General features: G+C 42.2%; 1 protein-coding gene across 1 annotated transcript in view; it reads left to right on the top strand.

Annotated features, from left to right (window-relative positions):
• Nucleotides 1-17,169, top strand: part of SYN2 (synapsin II) — a 289,405-nt gene that overhangs the window by 217,508 nt on the left and 54,728 nt on the right. Inside the window, 2 exon segments of the mRNA XM_042782729.1 lie at nt 13,824-13,881; nt 15,004-15,095. Coding sequence (XP_042638663.1) covers nt 13,824-13,881; nt 15,004-15,095 — 150 coding nt within the window.

Raw genomic sequence — 17,169 nt, 5'->3', positions numbered from 1 at the left:
GTCCACATATAGCCACCATTTATGTTATTGAAAAAAAGTATTTGTAATGAATAAGTTGTTGGTCTTGCAAGATTCTATCATGTGATCTCCAGCATTATTTCTATCACCAAGCCATATTTTCTAACTACTGATGATTCTTCTTTGTTTCCAACTTTCACATTCCAATCACCAGTAATAATAATCAATACATTTTGATTGTAAATTTGGTCAATTTCAGACTGCAGAAGTTGGTAAAAATCTTCAGTTTCTTCATCCTTGGCTTTAGTGGTTGTTGTGTAAATTTGAATAATAATAGTGTTAACTTGTCTTCTTTGTAGGCATATGGTTATTATCCTATCACTGACAGCATTGTACTTCAGAATAGATCTTGAAACATCCTTTGTGACGATGAATGTGATACCATTCCTCTTCAATTTGTCATTCCCAGTATAGTAGACTGGTATAGATGAGTAGACTGTCTGATTAAAAATGGCTGATACTAGTCCATTTCAGCTCACTAATGCCTAGAATATCAGTCTTTATGTGTTCCATTTCATTTTGACAACTTATAATTTTCCTAGATTCATATTTTGTGCATCCCACATCACTACGGAAGTAGATTGTCCAACCTTCCTTCCAAGGAGTGTCTGGTGGGCTTGAACCGCCAGCCTTCCGGTTAGCAGTCAAATGCCTTAGGCACTATGTTGATTATTAATAGATGTTTGCAACTGCTGCTTCCCATTTTGAGTGGCACCCCATCAGCAAATGAAGGTCCCAAAAGTTTTACTCCATCCACGTCATTAAAGTCAACTCCACTTTGAGAAGGCAGTTCTTCCCCAGTCATATTCTGAGTGCTTCCAACCTGAGGGGTTCATCTTTTAGAACTATATCAGACAGTGTTTCAGGGCTATTCATAAAGTTTTCCAGGAATATATTAGACAATGTTTCATTGCTATTCATAAGGTTTTCACTGGCCAGTTTTTTCAGAAGTGGATGGCCTCTTCCTTTTTTTCAAGTCTGTCTTATTCTAGAAGCTCCACTGATACCTGTTCACCATAGGTGATCCTGCTGGTATTCAAAATATCAGTGGCATAGCCACTAGCCTCACAGCAACATGCAAGCCACCACAGTATGATAAACTGACAGACAAGTAGTGGCTGTAAAGATTTAGAGCCCTGTAAACCCTATGGGGCAATTCTACTCTGTCCTGTTCAGTTGCTGTGAGTCAGAATCGAATTGATGGCAAAGGGTTTGTGGTTGAAATGAATGTTCTTTGATTTTTGACAGTGTTTCCTTTCTTACTCTAAGGAGGTGGCATGGTAGTATGGAAAAGGAATGTGCTTTGCCTCAAACTAAGTGGTTGATCTTGTATTAATCAATTATTTCCCCCTCTCTGAGCCTCAGTTTCCTCATAAGTAAAATAAATAAAATGGCCCTAAGCAAAATATTACTTCCAGAAGGCTTAAGGGAATATTATATTGTTGTTAGTTTTTCATAATATGGTGATGGTAAATATGGCACATTTCAATAAAATGCATAAACATTTTAATGATTGTTGAAGCCAAAATTCAATGTACATTCAGATGGATGATGGTCTTATCACACACTGGAGTAAATGACCATATCCCAGTCTTTACCTGATCAGCATTCTAGTAATGAATCCATTTTGTTGAAATGCCCTCTAAAAGACCCACAAAGGACATTGTTTAATTCAGGATTTTTACATAAAAAAGAGGCAGAAAATGAGCTAATGTGTGGCTAAGTGCCCTGCTAGATACTGACCCCATTTATTCATTCAGCAAATGTTACTAAGCACCTGACAAGTGGTAGGCATTTTAACTGAGCTGGGTATAAAAGGTTCATGGCAACCACCACCAGGTTCCTGTTCTCATGGAGCTTACAGTTTGGTTGGGGAGATAGATAGTAAACAAAAACAAAGAGTCAAGGAAACGTCAAAATAGAATAATGTCTATGAAGATAATATACAGAGAATGGCTGGGAAGTGAGAGGACTCCTTTACCTCCAGTCAGCGGAAACCACTATAGATGGAGGAAAGTTTGAGCTGAGACTGTTGAGAAGAAGCAGGACATGCAGAGACCTAGGGGAAAGATGTATCAGGCAGTGAGCCCAAAAGCCAGAAAGGCACAGAAAAGTGGCATGTTTGAGGAATACATTGAAGTCAGAGTCATTTAATCCTAACAAACTTTAGAAATAGGTATTCTATATGAAGATACAGGAGCTCTGATAGCATAGTGCGTAAGGCACTTGACTGCTAACCAGAAGGCTGGCAGTTCAAACTCACCAGCCACTCCTCGGAAGGAAGGTAGGGCAATCTACTTCTATAGTGATACAGCCTCAGAAACCCAAGGAGGTGTCCATATGAGTCAGGTCCAACTCGACAGCACATAACAACAACAACAACAACATAGGAAGATGCAGAAAGGTGTGAAAGAACCCAAGTTCAGCTAGTAAGTAGAAGACCTGAGATTTAAACCCAGGTGAACCTAGAACTGATACTCTTTCCACTATGCTACTTGTTGTTGTTGTTGTTATGTGCCCTTGAGTCGGACGCTACTCATAGCGACCCCTCCTTGGGTTTCCGAGGTGGTATCACTACAGAAGTAGATTGTCCAACCTTCCTTCTGAGGAGTGGCTGGTGGGTTTGACCTGCCAGCCTTCTGGTTAGCAGTCAAGCTCATTAGGCCCTATGCTACCAGAGCTTCTCTATGCTACTCAGCAGTTGTTTAAAATGCAATGTTTCTGAACTGGCCTGCATTGCTTATTTCTGTTTAAACTGATGGAGAAAGTCTGTCTTCCTTTTGAGCTCAAAAAACTCCACACCAAACTCACTGCCATCGAGTCAATTCCAACTTATAGCAACCCCCTTTGGGTTTCCAAGGCAGTAAATCTTTACAGAATCAGATTGCCCAGTCTTCCTTCCATGGAGTGGCTGGTGGGTTTGAACCACCAACCTTCTGGTAGCAGTCAAATGCTTTAGGCACTACACCACCAGAGCTCCTTTTGAGCTAGGGAGGATATATCCAGCTGAAAGATGTAAATGGTTATTTGTTATCAGCATTTGCTGAACATACAGTATTATGTATTCTTATGTGATAACAGTTTCATATATTGAGGTTCCCCATTCGCAAAAGTTCCAGTCAGGTGGGTGTCCTCTACCAGGTCTTTATTAAGAGTATGATTTGTATATGGCTGTTGTGAGGGTGAGGGTGAGTGATTGGGGACCAGGAAGGAAGTGTAAGACACACTGCACACTCTCAACAAACTTCTGATATAGTAGGGAAGAGATGCATCCATGAAAAATTAGCTGAGGGTACTAGGCTGTGTTTATTTAAAGTGACAAGTGAACACGTTTCAGACTAAGCTTTCAGAGGAAAGAGAAAACAATGTATGTGGGGCAGACAGGGAAGATGTCATAAGAGAGAACTTGTTTTGGACCTTGAAGAATGGGGAGGGAGTAATTTCTAAGTGGACAAAAGCACACGGACAACAGGTTTACACGAGGTGGTTGGGAAACTGTCTGAATGGTGGATGGAGTGGGATAGAGCTTCTGTAATATGTTTTTGTAGGTTGTTCATTGCAAGCAGGCATCTGACTAAGGAGACAAGTGTGGGGGGCGGTATGTGCTGAAATCCAACCCTGCGTTCTGCACAGTCAAGTGCCCAGCTGCAAGGATATGCCCATCCAGAGCAAAGGCAGCCTTTTTCTCATTCACATAAAGACTGTGCAGCAGGCCTGCATGGGGGGAAATAGTGGGAGAGAAGTTTGAAAGAGACTCGTGGGGCCAGATCATGAGGATGTTTCCTCATATGCAGACTGTTACGAAAGGATGGAAGTGTGCAGCTTTGACAGCAGTGGTGACTGTGGGTGTAATTTGTCTCCATATGCTGGAGTTAAACTTGGAGGTTTGTCAATGCTAGGAACCCTATTTATCTGGCATAAAACAAATCCATGTCTTTTGAAAATTATATTTGTCTGCTGTTCTTCCAAAGCAAACTTTATAACTGACCCACTTTGCTTCAATCTCAAATCAGCTTGATTTAATTTTATAAGCTGGTCATGGAAAAAGAATCTGTCCCCTGACTCTAAGGCATTCTGTTCTGCAGCTCCACTATAATTACAGACAAATGCCTGTAATCTTTCCATCATGTGCTCTCCTGAGTTACAGGATTATTTTTTTTTCCTTCTGTATTTGATAATGTTGTTATCTTGTGATACTGCGTCATTTAATTATTCCCTAAAATAACGATCTTCAGAAAATTTGCCAGTAAAACTGATTCACTGTTCCCAGCTGAAGTCACAGCTGGGGTGTTTACTTAGAAATTAGTTATTTTCAGAGCCTTGGGATTGCTGCTTTTCTTCAGGGGTCTCATCTGCTGCCTAAGGCTGTTGATGCCATCCTGCAGATCACTTAAGGGAATTTCATAAGCTATTGGACAAGGACTAACTGGGTATCCTCAAGAGTTCCTCAAGTCCAGGACCCTATCAGAGTGAGCGTGGTTGTCCTTCTGATATTAACCTCCATATGTGTTATTGTTAGGTGCCATCGAGTCACCTCCGACTCATAGCGACCCTATGTACAACAGAACAAAACATTGCCTGGTCTTGTGTTATCCTCACAATCCTTGCTAAATCTGAGCCCATCATTGCAGCCACTGTATCAATCCATCTTGTTAAGGGTCTTCCCTATGTGTAGCTGTATTCAACTCAATAACTTTTTAAATTTTCCTGAGCATCTACTATCTGCCAAACAGAAGTGAAGACCTAGGGAATACAAAGATGAGTAGAGTACAGTTCCCATCTAAAGAAGTGTACAATCTCAAAACCTACTCATCAAAAGAGCTGGAATTTAATTTTATCAGCTCTGTTAACTTTAAGCAAGTCACTTAATCTGTCTGGGCCCAATTTTCCTGTAAAATTAATAACATTGAGATAATGTTCCCATAAAGGATGATACACTGTGATAGTAATTTGAGTTGTCTGAGGCCCCTGTATCTAGTTGCTCAGTGTTCTCTTCCCCTTCCCCTTCCCACACTGTGTCCCCTTTGGATCTGTACTTTCACAGACTTAAGAAGACTCGTTATTTTAACTTCTCATTTTGTTCTTTGTTTTTCTCTGACCCATTTCTACTTTCATCATGGCATTTGAATTTAGATGAATGGGCCTAATATCTTGTATTCACAAATTCAAAAAAGTACTATGGCTTGTACCACATGAGACGAGAGAGAGAAAAATCCTTCACATTTGATTTCCAATACACTTTCTGATGATCACCAATTTTTTCACCCTTCTTTCTTTCTTTTTTGTCTGTGACATTTTACAGGACTAATGTCTTAAGGGAACAGTTATCTGTCATTTCAGGTTTCTTCACTGGATTCCAATTGAGTGTGCCAGTTCCCAATCCTCTGATAAGATTATTTCCCCTGAATATGTTTTCTTACACTTCCTCACATTAAAACTCATCTGCCACTTTTCTGCCCACATCCACATCTTCTTTCAGTTATCCCTAATCAACTTGGCATTTTAATCCCTGGAAGAGCTGAATGCCATCTGCAGACTTGGCAATTTCCCTGTACTGTCTCCTCCAGATCATTTATATGAATGTTAGCTGAGACACCATGCTGCTTGCTCTGCGTCAGGGAAGTGCTGCAGCTGCAGAGCGTTTGATTTAACAACTTAATCACTGGATTAATAATATCAAGGGCCAGCCACAGAATTTTGCTTTGATCTGGGAAAGTGTTTATTTCTTCCTACTCTCTGTTTCTTATCTAAACAGTTGTCTATGACAAAAATTTCTCCATGTCCTGAATGAAAACTTTATGGCTCTTGAATTAGATAACAAGGCCACGTTTGGTCTGAGAACCTTTTCACCGATGCAAGTCCCTGCCTATTTTTGCTCTTATTTATTATGTCTCTGTTCTAGAATATCGATAGTGGGAGGCCTATCCCACTCTCTGTCACCTCATTAAATCCTGTTTTTTATCATCTCTGTCACTTCCCAGCTAGCTTTGACATTCCCAGACCTAATCAATAAATGACGACTGAGTTGCCCAGCCAGTGCTATGCAATACTACTGCTTTGCCAAGTGCCATTAAAATAACAAATACTGAAGTCTAGTTACTGTACCAGCTTCCCAAATGACTTCCTGGAGGCCTGGTTTGCTCCCACCAGTCTCTTCCACATTACAGACAAAGTGGTCTCCCAGATCCTAGTTAATCTGACTGTGTCACTTGTCTGCTTAAAATATTTCAGAGCACTTTTAGAGACAGTTGGGAAAATCTGAATATAGACTCAGTAAAGATGTTAATAAAAATTATTGCTAATTTTGCTAGGTGAGATAATGGCATGGTGCTTATATTGTAAAAGTCATTACCAGTTGGAGATAACACTTAAATATTTACAGGAGAAATAACATGATGTTTGATTTTTGCTTTAAAATACTCCAATATCCTCAGTAACAAAAACAGGGAAGATAATCAATGTACTAAGACTGGCAAAATGTTGCTAATTATTGCGGATAAAATTTTCCATAAGAAAAGATTAAAAAAAAAAAAAAAAAAGTCTTTTGGAGGCCCACAGTTGAGTCCCAGAGTTCTGGATGTTCACTTAAGCCTCAGACTTTGTACTCACCTTTCAATTCAGCTTCCTCCTTCTTAAGTGGTAAGTTCCTACTCATTCCTTAAGACTCAGCTCTGTCCCCAAGGAGCCTTCCTCCATCTGTACGGGCAGAGAATTGCTGGTTGCTTCAGATTCCCACAGTGCCTTGTTCATTATATCTGCTACAGCTTATACCCTGTATTACAATCTATTTTTATGTTTCTGTCTCTTTACTAACCCCGGAGCTCCTTGAAATTAGAGGAGATTTATTTTTACTGTATGTATTTCTGTGCTAAATGAAACATTTGTTAATACTTTGTGTATATATCTTTAAATATGTTATTTTTTAAGGAAAAGATTGAAAGGTGAGAATGTGAATCCTAGTAAAAAACCTTAGAGTTGAAAGGACCCTAGCAATTGTCCATATAGTTATCAGTCTATTTTTCTAGCCTCTTCTTTCTATACTTGGCAACTATTAATGCATTTTTAAATCCCCAGCATATAACATTGTGTACTCAGTAAATTTTTGCTGAATTTACTGACAAAGCATGGCCTTTCTTTCTGCAGGCTGCAACAAGCCATATTTCCAGCTTGGGATGTGTGTGGATGCTCACTTTTAGAAGAGACCCTTAATCTCCCCTCATGGTTTGTCAGAGCAGCAGATAAGCACCCGGTGAAGTCTTTTTTGGCCAGTGGAGTAGGTGGCTATTCTGCTGACCCTGGCTGGGGAGCTGAACGCAATGAATCTGCCATACTCAGCCTACCAGTGGGTGGCAGTAGGCACTCACAAACTCTCTTCAAGACTGCCAGGCCTGATTTTACACTTGGAGCGTAAGATGTAGGAAATGGGAATCTCTTCCTAATTCTGCTTTGTTTTCTAACATCTTCAAGGCTTGAAATTCTTAGCTGAAAGAACAAGGCCTGAGTTCGAGATACTGAGAGCCAAAAATTAGGCATCTTCCCAGAAATAAGTGTCTAGGCCATTGCTAGGCATTTACTAAGTGCTGAACTGATTTCCAGAGCTCCAACCTGACTCACAGCGACCCCTCCTTAGGTTTCTGAGGCAGTATCTCTACGGAAGTAGATTGCCTAACCTGCCTTCTGGGGAGTAGCTGGTGGGTTTGAACCACCACCCTTCTGGTTAGCAGTCAAATGCCTTAGGCACTATGCTACCAGAGCTCCTGAAAAAGGCACACAGTACAGTTAACAAGCTCAGTTGCTAAACCAAAGGTTAGAGGTTCTGTCCACCCAGAGGCATCTTGGAAGAAAGGCCAAATGGTCTACTTCCAAAGAATCAGCCACTGAAAACACTGGAACGTAGTTCTACTCTTATACACATGGCCTCTCCATCAACTTGATGCCACTGATTTTGGCTTTTGGTTTTGGTAAGAGGTCTTCTGCTCTCTAAGTGCCTCCGAGCCTGTAAATACACCATTAGTGTTTCCATCACCTACGCTGAGATTTTGATCCTTGTGCAAATCTCAGTCAACTAGGGAGGATTCACATTCTGAGCTGTTTTAGGGTCCTTTAGCTCCAGTGGTGCCTAAGGCATCTGACTACTAACCAGAAGGTTGGTGGTTCAAACCCACCAGCCACGCTGTTGAAGGAAGATGAGGCAATCTACTTCCGTAAAGGTTTACCACCTAAGAAACCCAGTGGGAGTCACTATGATTCAGAATCGACTCAATGGCAGTGAATTTGTTAGTTCGTTTAGCTCCAGTGAAGATGAAGGAAATTGATAAGAGGTTTTCATGTAGGATAAAAACATGACCACCCTGGCTTTTGCACATAGAAGAAGAGAGAAAATGGCTGGGCCTGCAGGACAGACTTCATCCATTAAGCCTGAGGGTAGCTTCTTCTGGTTTCCTATATTTGTCTGGCCTAAACCAGCACTCCTAACATCTCCAGTTAATAAGCAAGCCAAGATGGTGAGCCTAGTCTGGACCCTACTTTGTGAGGGATTTGGGAATTTGTAATACACTGACTGTATTTTTATAAGCCTTAGCTCAGAGAGTATAATCTAATAGTGGGACATCATCAATATTTTAAATCCAAAATATTCTGCAAAATCCAGTGCTCACATATGGCCTGGCCCTTGCTCTTAAACATTATTATATTATCTGGTGGTCCCAGGCTGGGTAGGAGGGTGCTGGAGATTATTAAACAATTGACTTTGAAAGGTTCTATCAGAGGATGGTGCTGAGCCAAAAAACATGCAAAGACAATAAATGTGATAGAAGGTCAAAAGAGGAATTGGTTGTGGCAACAGTAAAAAGCATAATACCTAGTACATAAGTATTTGTTATATTTTGCTAACAATATTCAGATTAACATAGTATTTCAGAGTTTTCAGAACATTTTTGTGTCAATTACTCTCATATGATTTAATTATATCTTCCCAACAATCTGTGACCCTGGTATTAAATAGGTAAAACAGTTAGATGTTTGGGACATAATTAGTGGTTGCTGTTACTGTTATTAAAATTATTATCATCCCTATTTTATACATGAGGAAACTGAGGTGCAGAAAGATGTTACTTGCTCAGCCCCTGCTGCCAGAGATCAAATTCAACTCATAGTGACCGTGTAGGACAGAGTAGGACCGCCCTGTAGGGTTTCCAAGGCTGTAAATCTTTATGGAAGCATCTTCCTCTTGAGGAGTGGCTGGTGGTTTCGAATTGCTGACTTTTTGATTAGCAGCCGATGCCTAATCACTGCACCATCCGAGCTCCTTTACTTGCCCAGAATTGGTCCATTGACAAGTGGCAGGACTAGGGCTGAACACAGCTTCCTGGATCCTATTCTAGAGTTCTTTCTTCATAATCTCATGCGTAAAAGGAGGGGATTTAAGGTGGGCTTGCCTGGGTTAAGCCAGGTTTTGAAATGTCATTAGAAGAGGTCTCTTAAATCCTGCTCCTCAGCCTCACAAGCCCAATAGGTAGGTGGATGGGAATTAATGAAAGCATTCACTGCCTTGACTCCCTCCCCCTCAAAAAAAAGAAACCAAACTCACTGCCATCGAGTTGATTCCAACGCATAGCGACCCCCATTGGGTTTCTGAGGCAGTGAATCTTTATGGAAGTAGATTGCCCAGTCTTCCTTCTATGGACTGTCTGGTGAGTTTGAACCACCAATCTTCTGGTTAGCAGTCAAATGCCTTGGGCACTATGCCAACAGAGCTCCTTCTACCTTGACTAGGAAGAGTTAAATCTAGAAGTTTCTAGTCATTTTAGCAATAAAGGGGAGACGGTTCATTACCTGGTCCATCAAGGAAGCTGCAAGCCATTAAACTCACATAGATCCTCAGCTGGTAGGTTTATTAAGAAAATGTTACAATAGGGGGAAATTGATAACACAGGCATCATAGATATTTTTAGTTAGTGTTTCAAGGATGTACATCTTGGGTCCTGTTTAGTATAAAGCAAAAGGGGACAGATTGGATTGATTTGACAAGACTTCTGATCAGAAAGTCCTTACTGAAAAGGACCAGCTTATACAAGCAGCTGTGGGGAGACTCAAGACACCAGTGAGAGGAGTGCCATCATTTTCTTCGGTGGAGGCGGTTTGGCAGTGTCAGTAAAAACTGTCATTCTGCTACTCTATCTATACCTTGTACCAACAATTCTGCAATGAGGTATTTATTTATCTTTTGCTAGATTCTTAAATGTAAGCCATTGTAGTGCTGTTTGTAATAGCACAGAAAACACTGAAGTCTAGATATTCACTAATAAAATATTGGTTATACTATTGAATACTGTTGAAATGGAACTTTGTGCAACTATTAAAAAGAAAGTAGTCGTAGCAATATATGCTGCAAACATCACTAAGGTGTATTTTTAAGTATGTATATAAATACATACACTCAGAAAAGAAGTTTATCTAGCATGTTGCCTTATATTCCCACCCACCCCCCCATGCAAGGATATGGCTGAAACGGATAATGGCAAGTATGTTTAATGAGAAAAAGAATGGGGAGGAAGTTTCATTTTCAATTTTATTCCTTTAAATGCTTTTGAAGATAGGTAGATTGGTTTCGATATATGACCAAGATTCCACAGCCCATTATGCTAGGTTCTAACACACTGCCTCTCATCGATACTCTTATTATTGGCAAGTATTTTTGCCACTTACTTGTAAGTTACAGAATTTTTCATGGAAATACCTGGAACCAAAATGTCTAAGAGCCAAGAACTGTAAGAATGTGTTCATTCTCCAGAAGAAGGCTTTGTGCCCCATCTGCCTGCCATCTTGGCTCCTTCTCTGTAAGATTGTGGCTCAGCCAAGAGAGGTCAGTGACCTGGGGCAGGAAATACAGACTAAGATTTCCAACAGTTCAAATTACCTTACGGAAAAGGCATTAGGATAATTGGAGTGGTGGGGGTGGGGAAAAAGCATGAAAACAGTTTCATTAGCCAACTTGGTCAACGGGCAGGTGCAGGAAGTGGCAGATAAACTCAGCCAGGATCTATAAATATCCTTGAATACCAGTGTTCAAAGCCCACAAAATAAAATGGGTGAATTAGACAACTTGGCAGCAAGTTAGCACCTAGGTACAAGCTCTGAGTTCTAGGCTTAAGGCCTATGTGGTTTTTTTTTTTTTTTTTTTTTTTTTTTTTGTGGTCTGCGCATACCATTTATCTGATCTGGGTCTCAGTTTCCTCCATTGGTCAAACAGATAGCTCTGTCTCTCCTGGCTACTTCACAGAGTGGTGAGAAGCAAGGCAAGCAATGTGTTTTGAAAATGCAGAGCATCCCACAGAATGAGAGGTTATTGTTAGTATCTCCAAAACTTATCTTACAGAAGGAGAGTTATTTGAAGACAGGAAGATAGGAGGAGGAAGAATTGGAAAAGCACTGCTGTGAGAAGACATGCCTTACCAAAGCAAGAAAGCACTTGGAATCTGTAGGCAAAGATTCATGGCTGAAAGAGATCTCATGGGTCCTTTACTCCAGCTCCTCCTTTTTGTAATTCTGGACAACGACCTATAGAGTCAAGCTCTGCAGAGCAGTGATAATGCCAAGTGTAAACTCCATTATTCAAGCTGTAAATTAGATAGTAATAGCCAGAGGGATGGGAAATGCTACAGGCCCCCTGCCCAAGGGGCTTGCTGGTGCTGTGAATGGTGATCAGGGTCCTGGAAGCCATCTGAGGAAACTTAGTAAGGAATTGGGGCAGAGGTGGGGGTGGACTTTAGAGATCCAGCTCCAGGAGGGCTGAGTGCCTCTGAGGAGCAATTTGAGGGTGGCTAGGGACTTGGGTAGGACAAATGGCAACTTCCTGGAACGGGATGTTCCAGAGCCCAGAGAGGAAGGGAGATAGCCTGGCCTCATCCTGGGTAGTTGACAGGAATTAGGGTAGGAAGTATTTGTAGTGGGACTAGGTACTCACAATATCATCAAGTCCCTTTTGGATTGAAGAGGGAAAATGGGGGGGGGGGGGAAAGGAACCAGACTTGGGCGTAAAAACTGACTCTGTCAGTAACTAGACTTGAATATGCCCTTTCACTCCTGAAATTTCGTTTCCTCATCTCTAAAATAAAGACCGTTCTCCCTACATTTTATGTTATTAAGAGGACTAAGTGAGATGCTCTTGAAAGCAACTAGCACATGATCCATAGAAGATGATATCCAAAAAAAATACAGGTTTATTCTCACTGAACTATTGTATTTATTGTTATTATTTTGGAGAGAGACTGCCAGAAAACCTCTAGTGAAAAGTACCAATTTGAAATTTCAAGAATGGGGAAAAACAAGCTCAACCTAGCTAACAGGTACTGTGTAGAAAGGTCCTTGATAGAAATGAGGAGCCAGCCTAAATTAGCAGATAAGAGTGTCTTATGGTGGGGTGGGTTAGGGGCAAAGTAGGAGCAGATATAAGCATCAACATGGTCTCTTAAAAGGAACTGTAAAACCATAAATAGGAGGTTCCTGTGGATCCATGACAAACTAGGAAGATATGATGTACTTATAACTCAGCTCAACTTATTTTCTTGAATGTCTGGAAATACAGGATAAGTCTCGCATGCATTTGTAGTAGCTTTATGCAGCACACTCATCTCTCTCTTTTTTTTTTCCCCCTGTGGCATAATTATCTCCAAGGAGCTCTGGTGGTGTAGTAGGTAAGGTGTTTGGCTGCTAACCCCAAAGTTCTTGGTTCAAACCTACCAGCTGCTCCGCAGGACGAAGATGAGGCAATCTACTTCCCTAAAGATTTACAGCCTTGGAAACCCAATGGGGTTGCTGTGGGTTGTTATCAACTCAATGGCAGTGGGTTATAATTATCGCCCTGCTGTTCATAGTTTCTCCTTTAATCCTTATTTTGATGGTTCTATTTGCCTTTTAAATAACAAATTGCGTCAAATCCTTTTTGGAAGAATTGGTAGGAAGAGTTTCTTTTAAAAGCTAAGATTACAAAGGTGGAAACTGACTAGAAAATCAGAGTACAACATAGGTCAGGGAAATAAGGAAACCATAGAGATTTGTAGGATTGACCTAGTCCTTACCAAGATTATCATAAGCAATAATTTATTTCTAGATTATTTTTATAGCCACAGACTAGGGAAGTTAACATAAAATCACAAAGCCTGAGTGTGAAAGGGCCCTTTGGATTTCTTTAAAACCAAGCAAACCAAACCTGGTGCCACTGACCCGATTCCAACTCCTAGCAACCTATATGACACAGTAGAACTGCCCCATAGGGTTAAGGAGCTCTGGTAGCGTAGTGCCTAAGGCACTTGACTGCTAACCAGAACGCTGGCGGTTCAAACCCACCAGCCACTCCTCGGAAGGAAGATGGGGCAATCTACTTCCATAGGGATACTGCCTTGGAAACCCAAGGAGGGGTCACTATGAGTCGGGGCTGCCTCGATGGCACATAACAATAACAACAACAATATTCTTTGCAGGAGTAAGACTGCCAGATCTTTACTTCTGTGGAACCACTGGTAGGTTCAAAGAGCTGTCCTTTCAGTTAGCAGCCGAGTGCTTATCCACTGTGCCACTAGAATTCCTTCTCGATTATTTTACAGCTGGGTAAATTGAGGCTAAAAGAGAAGATAAGTCTTACATGAGGTCTCATGGTACGGGAACCAGAGTTAGAGTCAGAACCTAAGTCTCTTGAATCTCATCCTGGGGTTCTGTCTGCTGTAGGCCTGTTCTTTGAGATAGTAAGTTTATGACCCCAAACACCTGGACACAACTTATTCATGTGGGTTTTTTCCTTCCTCCAGGGCCAAGTGCTTTCGGGGCAAAAAAATCCTTGGAGATTATGATATCAAAGTGGAACAGGTAATCAGCCACGTCCAGAGCTGCATCTGTGTCATCACTGTCCCCTCTGGGCATCCCAGAGTGAATAGCTTATTCTGCTGAGTGGTGCACAGTGTCCATCCCTGGGTTCTGGGCCTTCCATCTCATCTCCCCCACCCTTTCCCCAGGGCTTTTCTCTCCAACTGTGTGGTATGGGCTTGAACTCTGCATCTGTTAATTCTACTAGTTCCTTGTCCTGGTAGAGAGGCCAGCAGTGTGGCTCCTGGGGCCCTCTTGTAGTGCTGGGCTCCCAGGCAGAGGAAAATCTCAGAGGATGTCTTCCTAGGACATGGTCATTCCTCTAGATTGTTGGTGTGGCAACACTGGGTAGGCCCAGGTCTGCCACTCAAGAATGTTGCCTCCAGTGATGCCTAACCTGGGCCCTGAGGCTGATTCAGGGGAGCTTAGAAAAGAACACTTCCTTGTTATAGTGCAACCAAGTCCTGAAAAGCTGAAGTGGCCCATTTTTAATCTTCCTCTATCCCATTTGAAGGGGGCACAGGAGGGGCTGTTCAGTTTAAACAATGCATGTATTTTCCTTACACAGTATGTTATGATTTGCCAAGAACTTTCCTGTCCACAATACATTCAAGTTCTTAAAAGAACTTGTCAGATAGACAGGATTGAGAATTATTCCCATTTTCTAGGTAGGGAAAGCTGAAATCCAGAGAGGGCAAGAATACCTAATGTCTTATGCAGCTAGTTGAAGACTGAACTAATACTCAGTTCCCTAAATGAAAACCTAATGCACTAAATGTTGAAACTGACAAACAGGCATTTGCTCAGTGAGCATCTGGCTGGGTAGAGAGGCACCACAAAGCACGCTAGGCTGCAAGTCAGGAAACCTGAGTCTTGCTCCTATCTCTGCCAATGATGTGTTGCTTGTCCAGAAAAGCCACCTGATTTCCCTGAGGTTTTTTTTTTTTTCCTCTGGGATAATTATTGCTGTCCCACCTGCCTCATAAAGTTGTTATGAGAATTAGATAAGTATGCAGATGAGAAAATGCTTTGAAAACGAAATGTTTGGTGGTGGGAATGCCATTGTTTTATGGAGGACTTGGCAAAGTCAGGACTGTGGACTTAGTACTTACTGTTCTTTTCCAGGCAGAATTTTCAGAGCTCAACCTGGTGGCCCATGCAGATGGGACCTATGCTGTGGATATGCAGGTGCTCCGGAATGGCACAAAGGTGGTCCGGTAAGGTCCTTTCTGTCCTCAAGATCATTGTTAGTGTCTCCAGAGTTACCATCTCTGGCTTGAGGAGGTAGTTTCACAGTCAGGTATTTGAGTAGGAGATCACTATGGAGAGGTTAGAGGACTCCATGAGTTGTGCTGAATGGAACAGTTAGAGGAAGGCAGAGAAAACCAGCTCGTGCCTTCAGGGAGCTCTTAGTCCAAAGGCAGAGAGAGCAGACCTTAAGCTCCCCAGACTCAGAGCTCCATTAGAAGTAAATGAATTCCTGCCAGAGAGGTACTGGGACCCCTGCCCCCATTCAGTCAGTGCAGTTCTTTGCTTTTAACTCTGCATTTATTTCTCCTGGAAAACAGAGTTCCATTGCTTTGAAGAAAAAAAAGAAGTTTGAAAACCTCTGACCTCGTTTAGCCTCCCTTTACAGCTGATTTGGTCATATCCAACCAGTGAGTTTTCAGCAGAGCCCTGTGTTCTGTCTGCGCTCTCCTGACTCCCAGCCCTGTGTTCTTTCTATATCCCTCATTCCTGGGAACTCATACGTCTGAAAGCCTATGGCTAGAAGGGACATTGTGGATGGAAACGAATTAGCAATCATTGGGCATTTGCATATCAGGTGTTGTGCTGGGTGCTTACAAATGTGATCATATTTACTACTCAAAATTTTGCAAGAGAGGTAATGAAAATTCCAGATGAGGGAAAGTGCTTTTCCCAGTATAATTCTTCCCACGACCTCATCATGGCTTCAGGTGTTCGGACATCAGAGTCTTGTTCCAGGAAGTCTTCTCCACCTCATCGTTGTCCCCATCTCAATTTCCAGTTCTCTGAGTCCTCCAGAGTCTAACAGGAACTGGGTCAGTGGCAGGAAAGGCAAGATTGGGGATGTTTGTGACCTAGCAACAAAAACTCTGAACTCATCTATCCTCTGGCAGAGGACAGAAAAAGAGATATCCCTCCAGGTGAGGAGTGAGCACAGGGAAGTATTACAAAAGAAAATGGACCAGCTCCTCCAACTTCAGGTAGAGAGTCATGGGGCTACAGGCCCACAAGCAGGTGGGGACAGAAGTATCCAGTAGCAGGGCTCCTGGAGGGATCTGGCATGAATAAGGCAGGCCCTTCCAAGTATCAGTGTAGGTGCTTAGGAGTGGCCACAATCTATACCTCAAATCCTATAACTGGGATATAAGGTTGGAGTTTGCTCTCAGGAATGCAGCTGCTTCCAACTTCCTAAAACTGAGGCACAAGGAGGTCAGAGTACTTGCAGCAAATGCCATGCTGACTTGATGCTAAGTCACCTGAGTGATGGAGAAGGGCTCCTGCACCTCCACTCTGAAGGCCGACCTATTACCCTGGCATGGGGCTGGGCCTGTAGGTGTGGTTGGATGTGTGCCTGGGTACATGATGTGAAACCACCAAGCACTAGCACTTTAGGGGCAGATGGTGCCACAGAACTGTCTCTGTGGGAAGATGGGGTTCCACTGACATCAGAACACAAAGACAGGAGCTCTGGTCCTGTGGAGCAGCTGTAGGGAGCTTTGCCGGCTAGAGTTGAAATGCAGGGAATTTTCCCATGCATGGGAACATTCTGTACTATCAGCGCTTCCTGTAGCCATTGCTGAACCTCAGTTCTGCAAAAAAATATTTGTACTCCTCCCTAAGCATTGTCCGCTTTGGAAGATTAACATTGGGAAGTCTGCATCTGTCCTCAGCCAGCCTGGTCCTTGCTGCCCTGGTGGCCTGATGAGGGCATTCCCCATATTTAAGGAGAAATGTTAAGGACTCAGAATGGGACACTGAGATCAGAGATTTCCTTGTGGCAGTGTGGTGACGTGAGCCAAGCACATTGACTTCAAAGTCTGCTGGAACCTAGTTTTAGTACCAACTCTGGAGCCACAAGGAACTTCAAATTCTCACACTGCCCCATGAAGACAGGCAATATTCTTTTTCACTTAAGATCTGAGGATCTGAAAATGTTTCTCTCCTCTTGAGGACATTTGTACCTGAGAAAAAGGCACTGTTGAACCAAGAGGAATGAGGGAATTTCAGAATCTGTTCCTCAAGTCTCCCTGGGAAAGTGCCATC

The sequence above is a fragment of the Orycteropus afer genome, unplaced genomic scaffold (assembly GCF_000298275.1).
Source record: "Orycteropus afer afer isolate SDZICR_OR568_19922 unplaced genomic scaffold, OryAfe1.0 scaffold00432, whole genome shotgun sequence".
Lineage (NCBI taxonomy): Eukaryota > Metazoa > Chordata > Mammalia > Tubulidentata > Orycteropodidae > Orycteropus > Orycteropus afer.
Note: the sequence above shows the minus strand (reverse complement) of the source record. Positions and strands in the feature narration are given on the sequence as shown.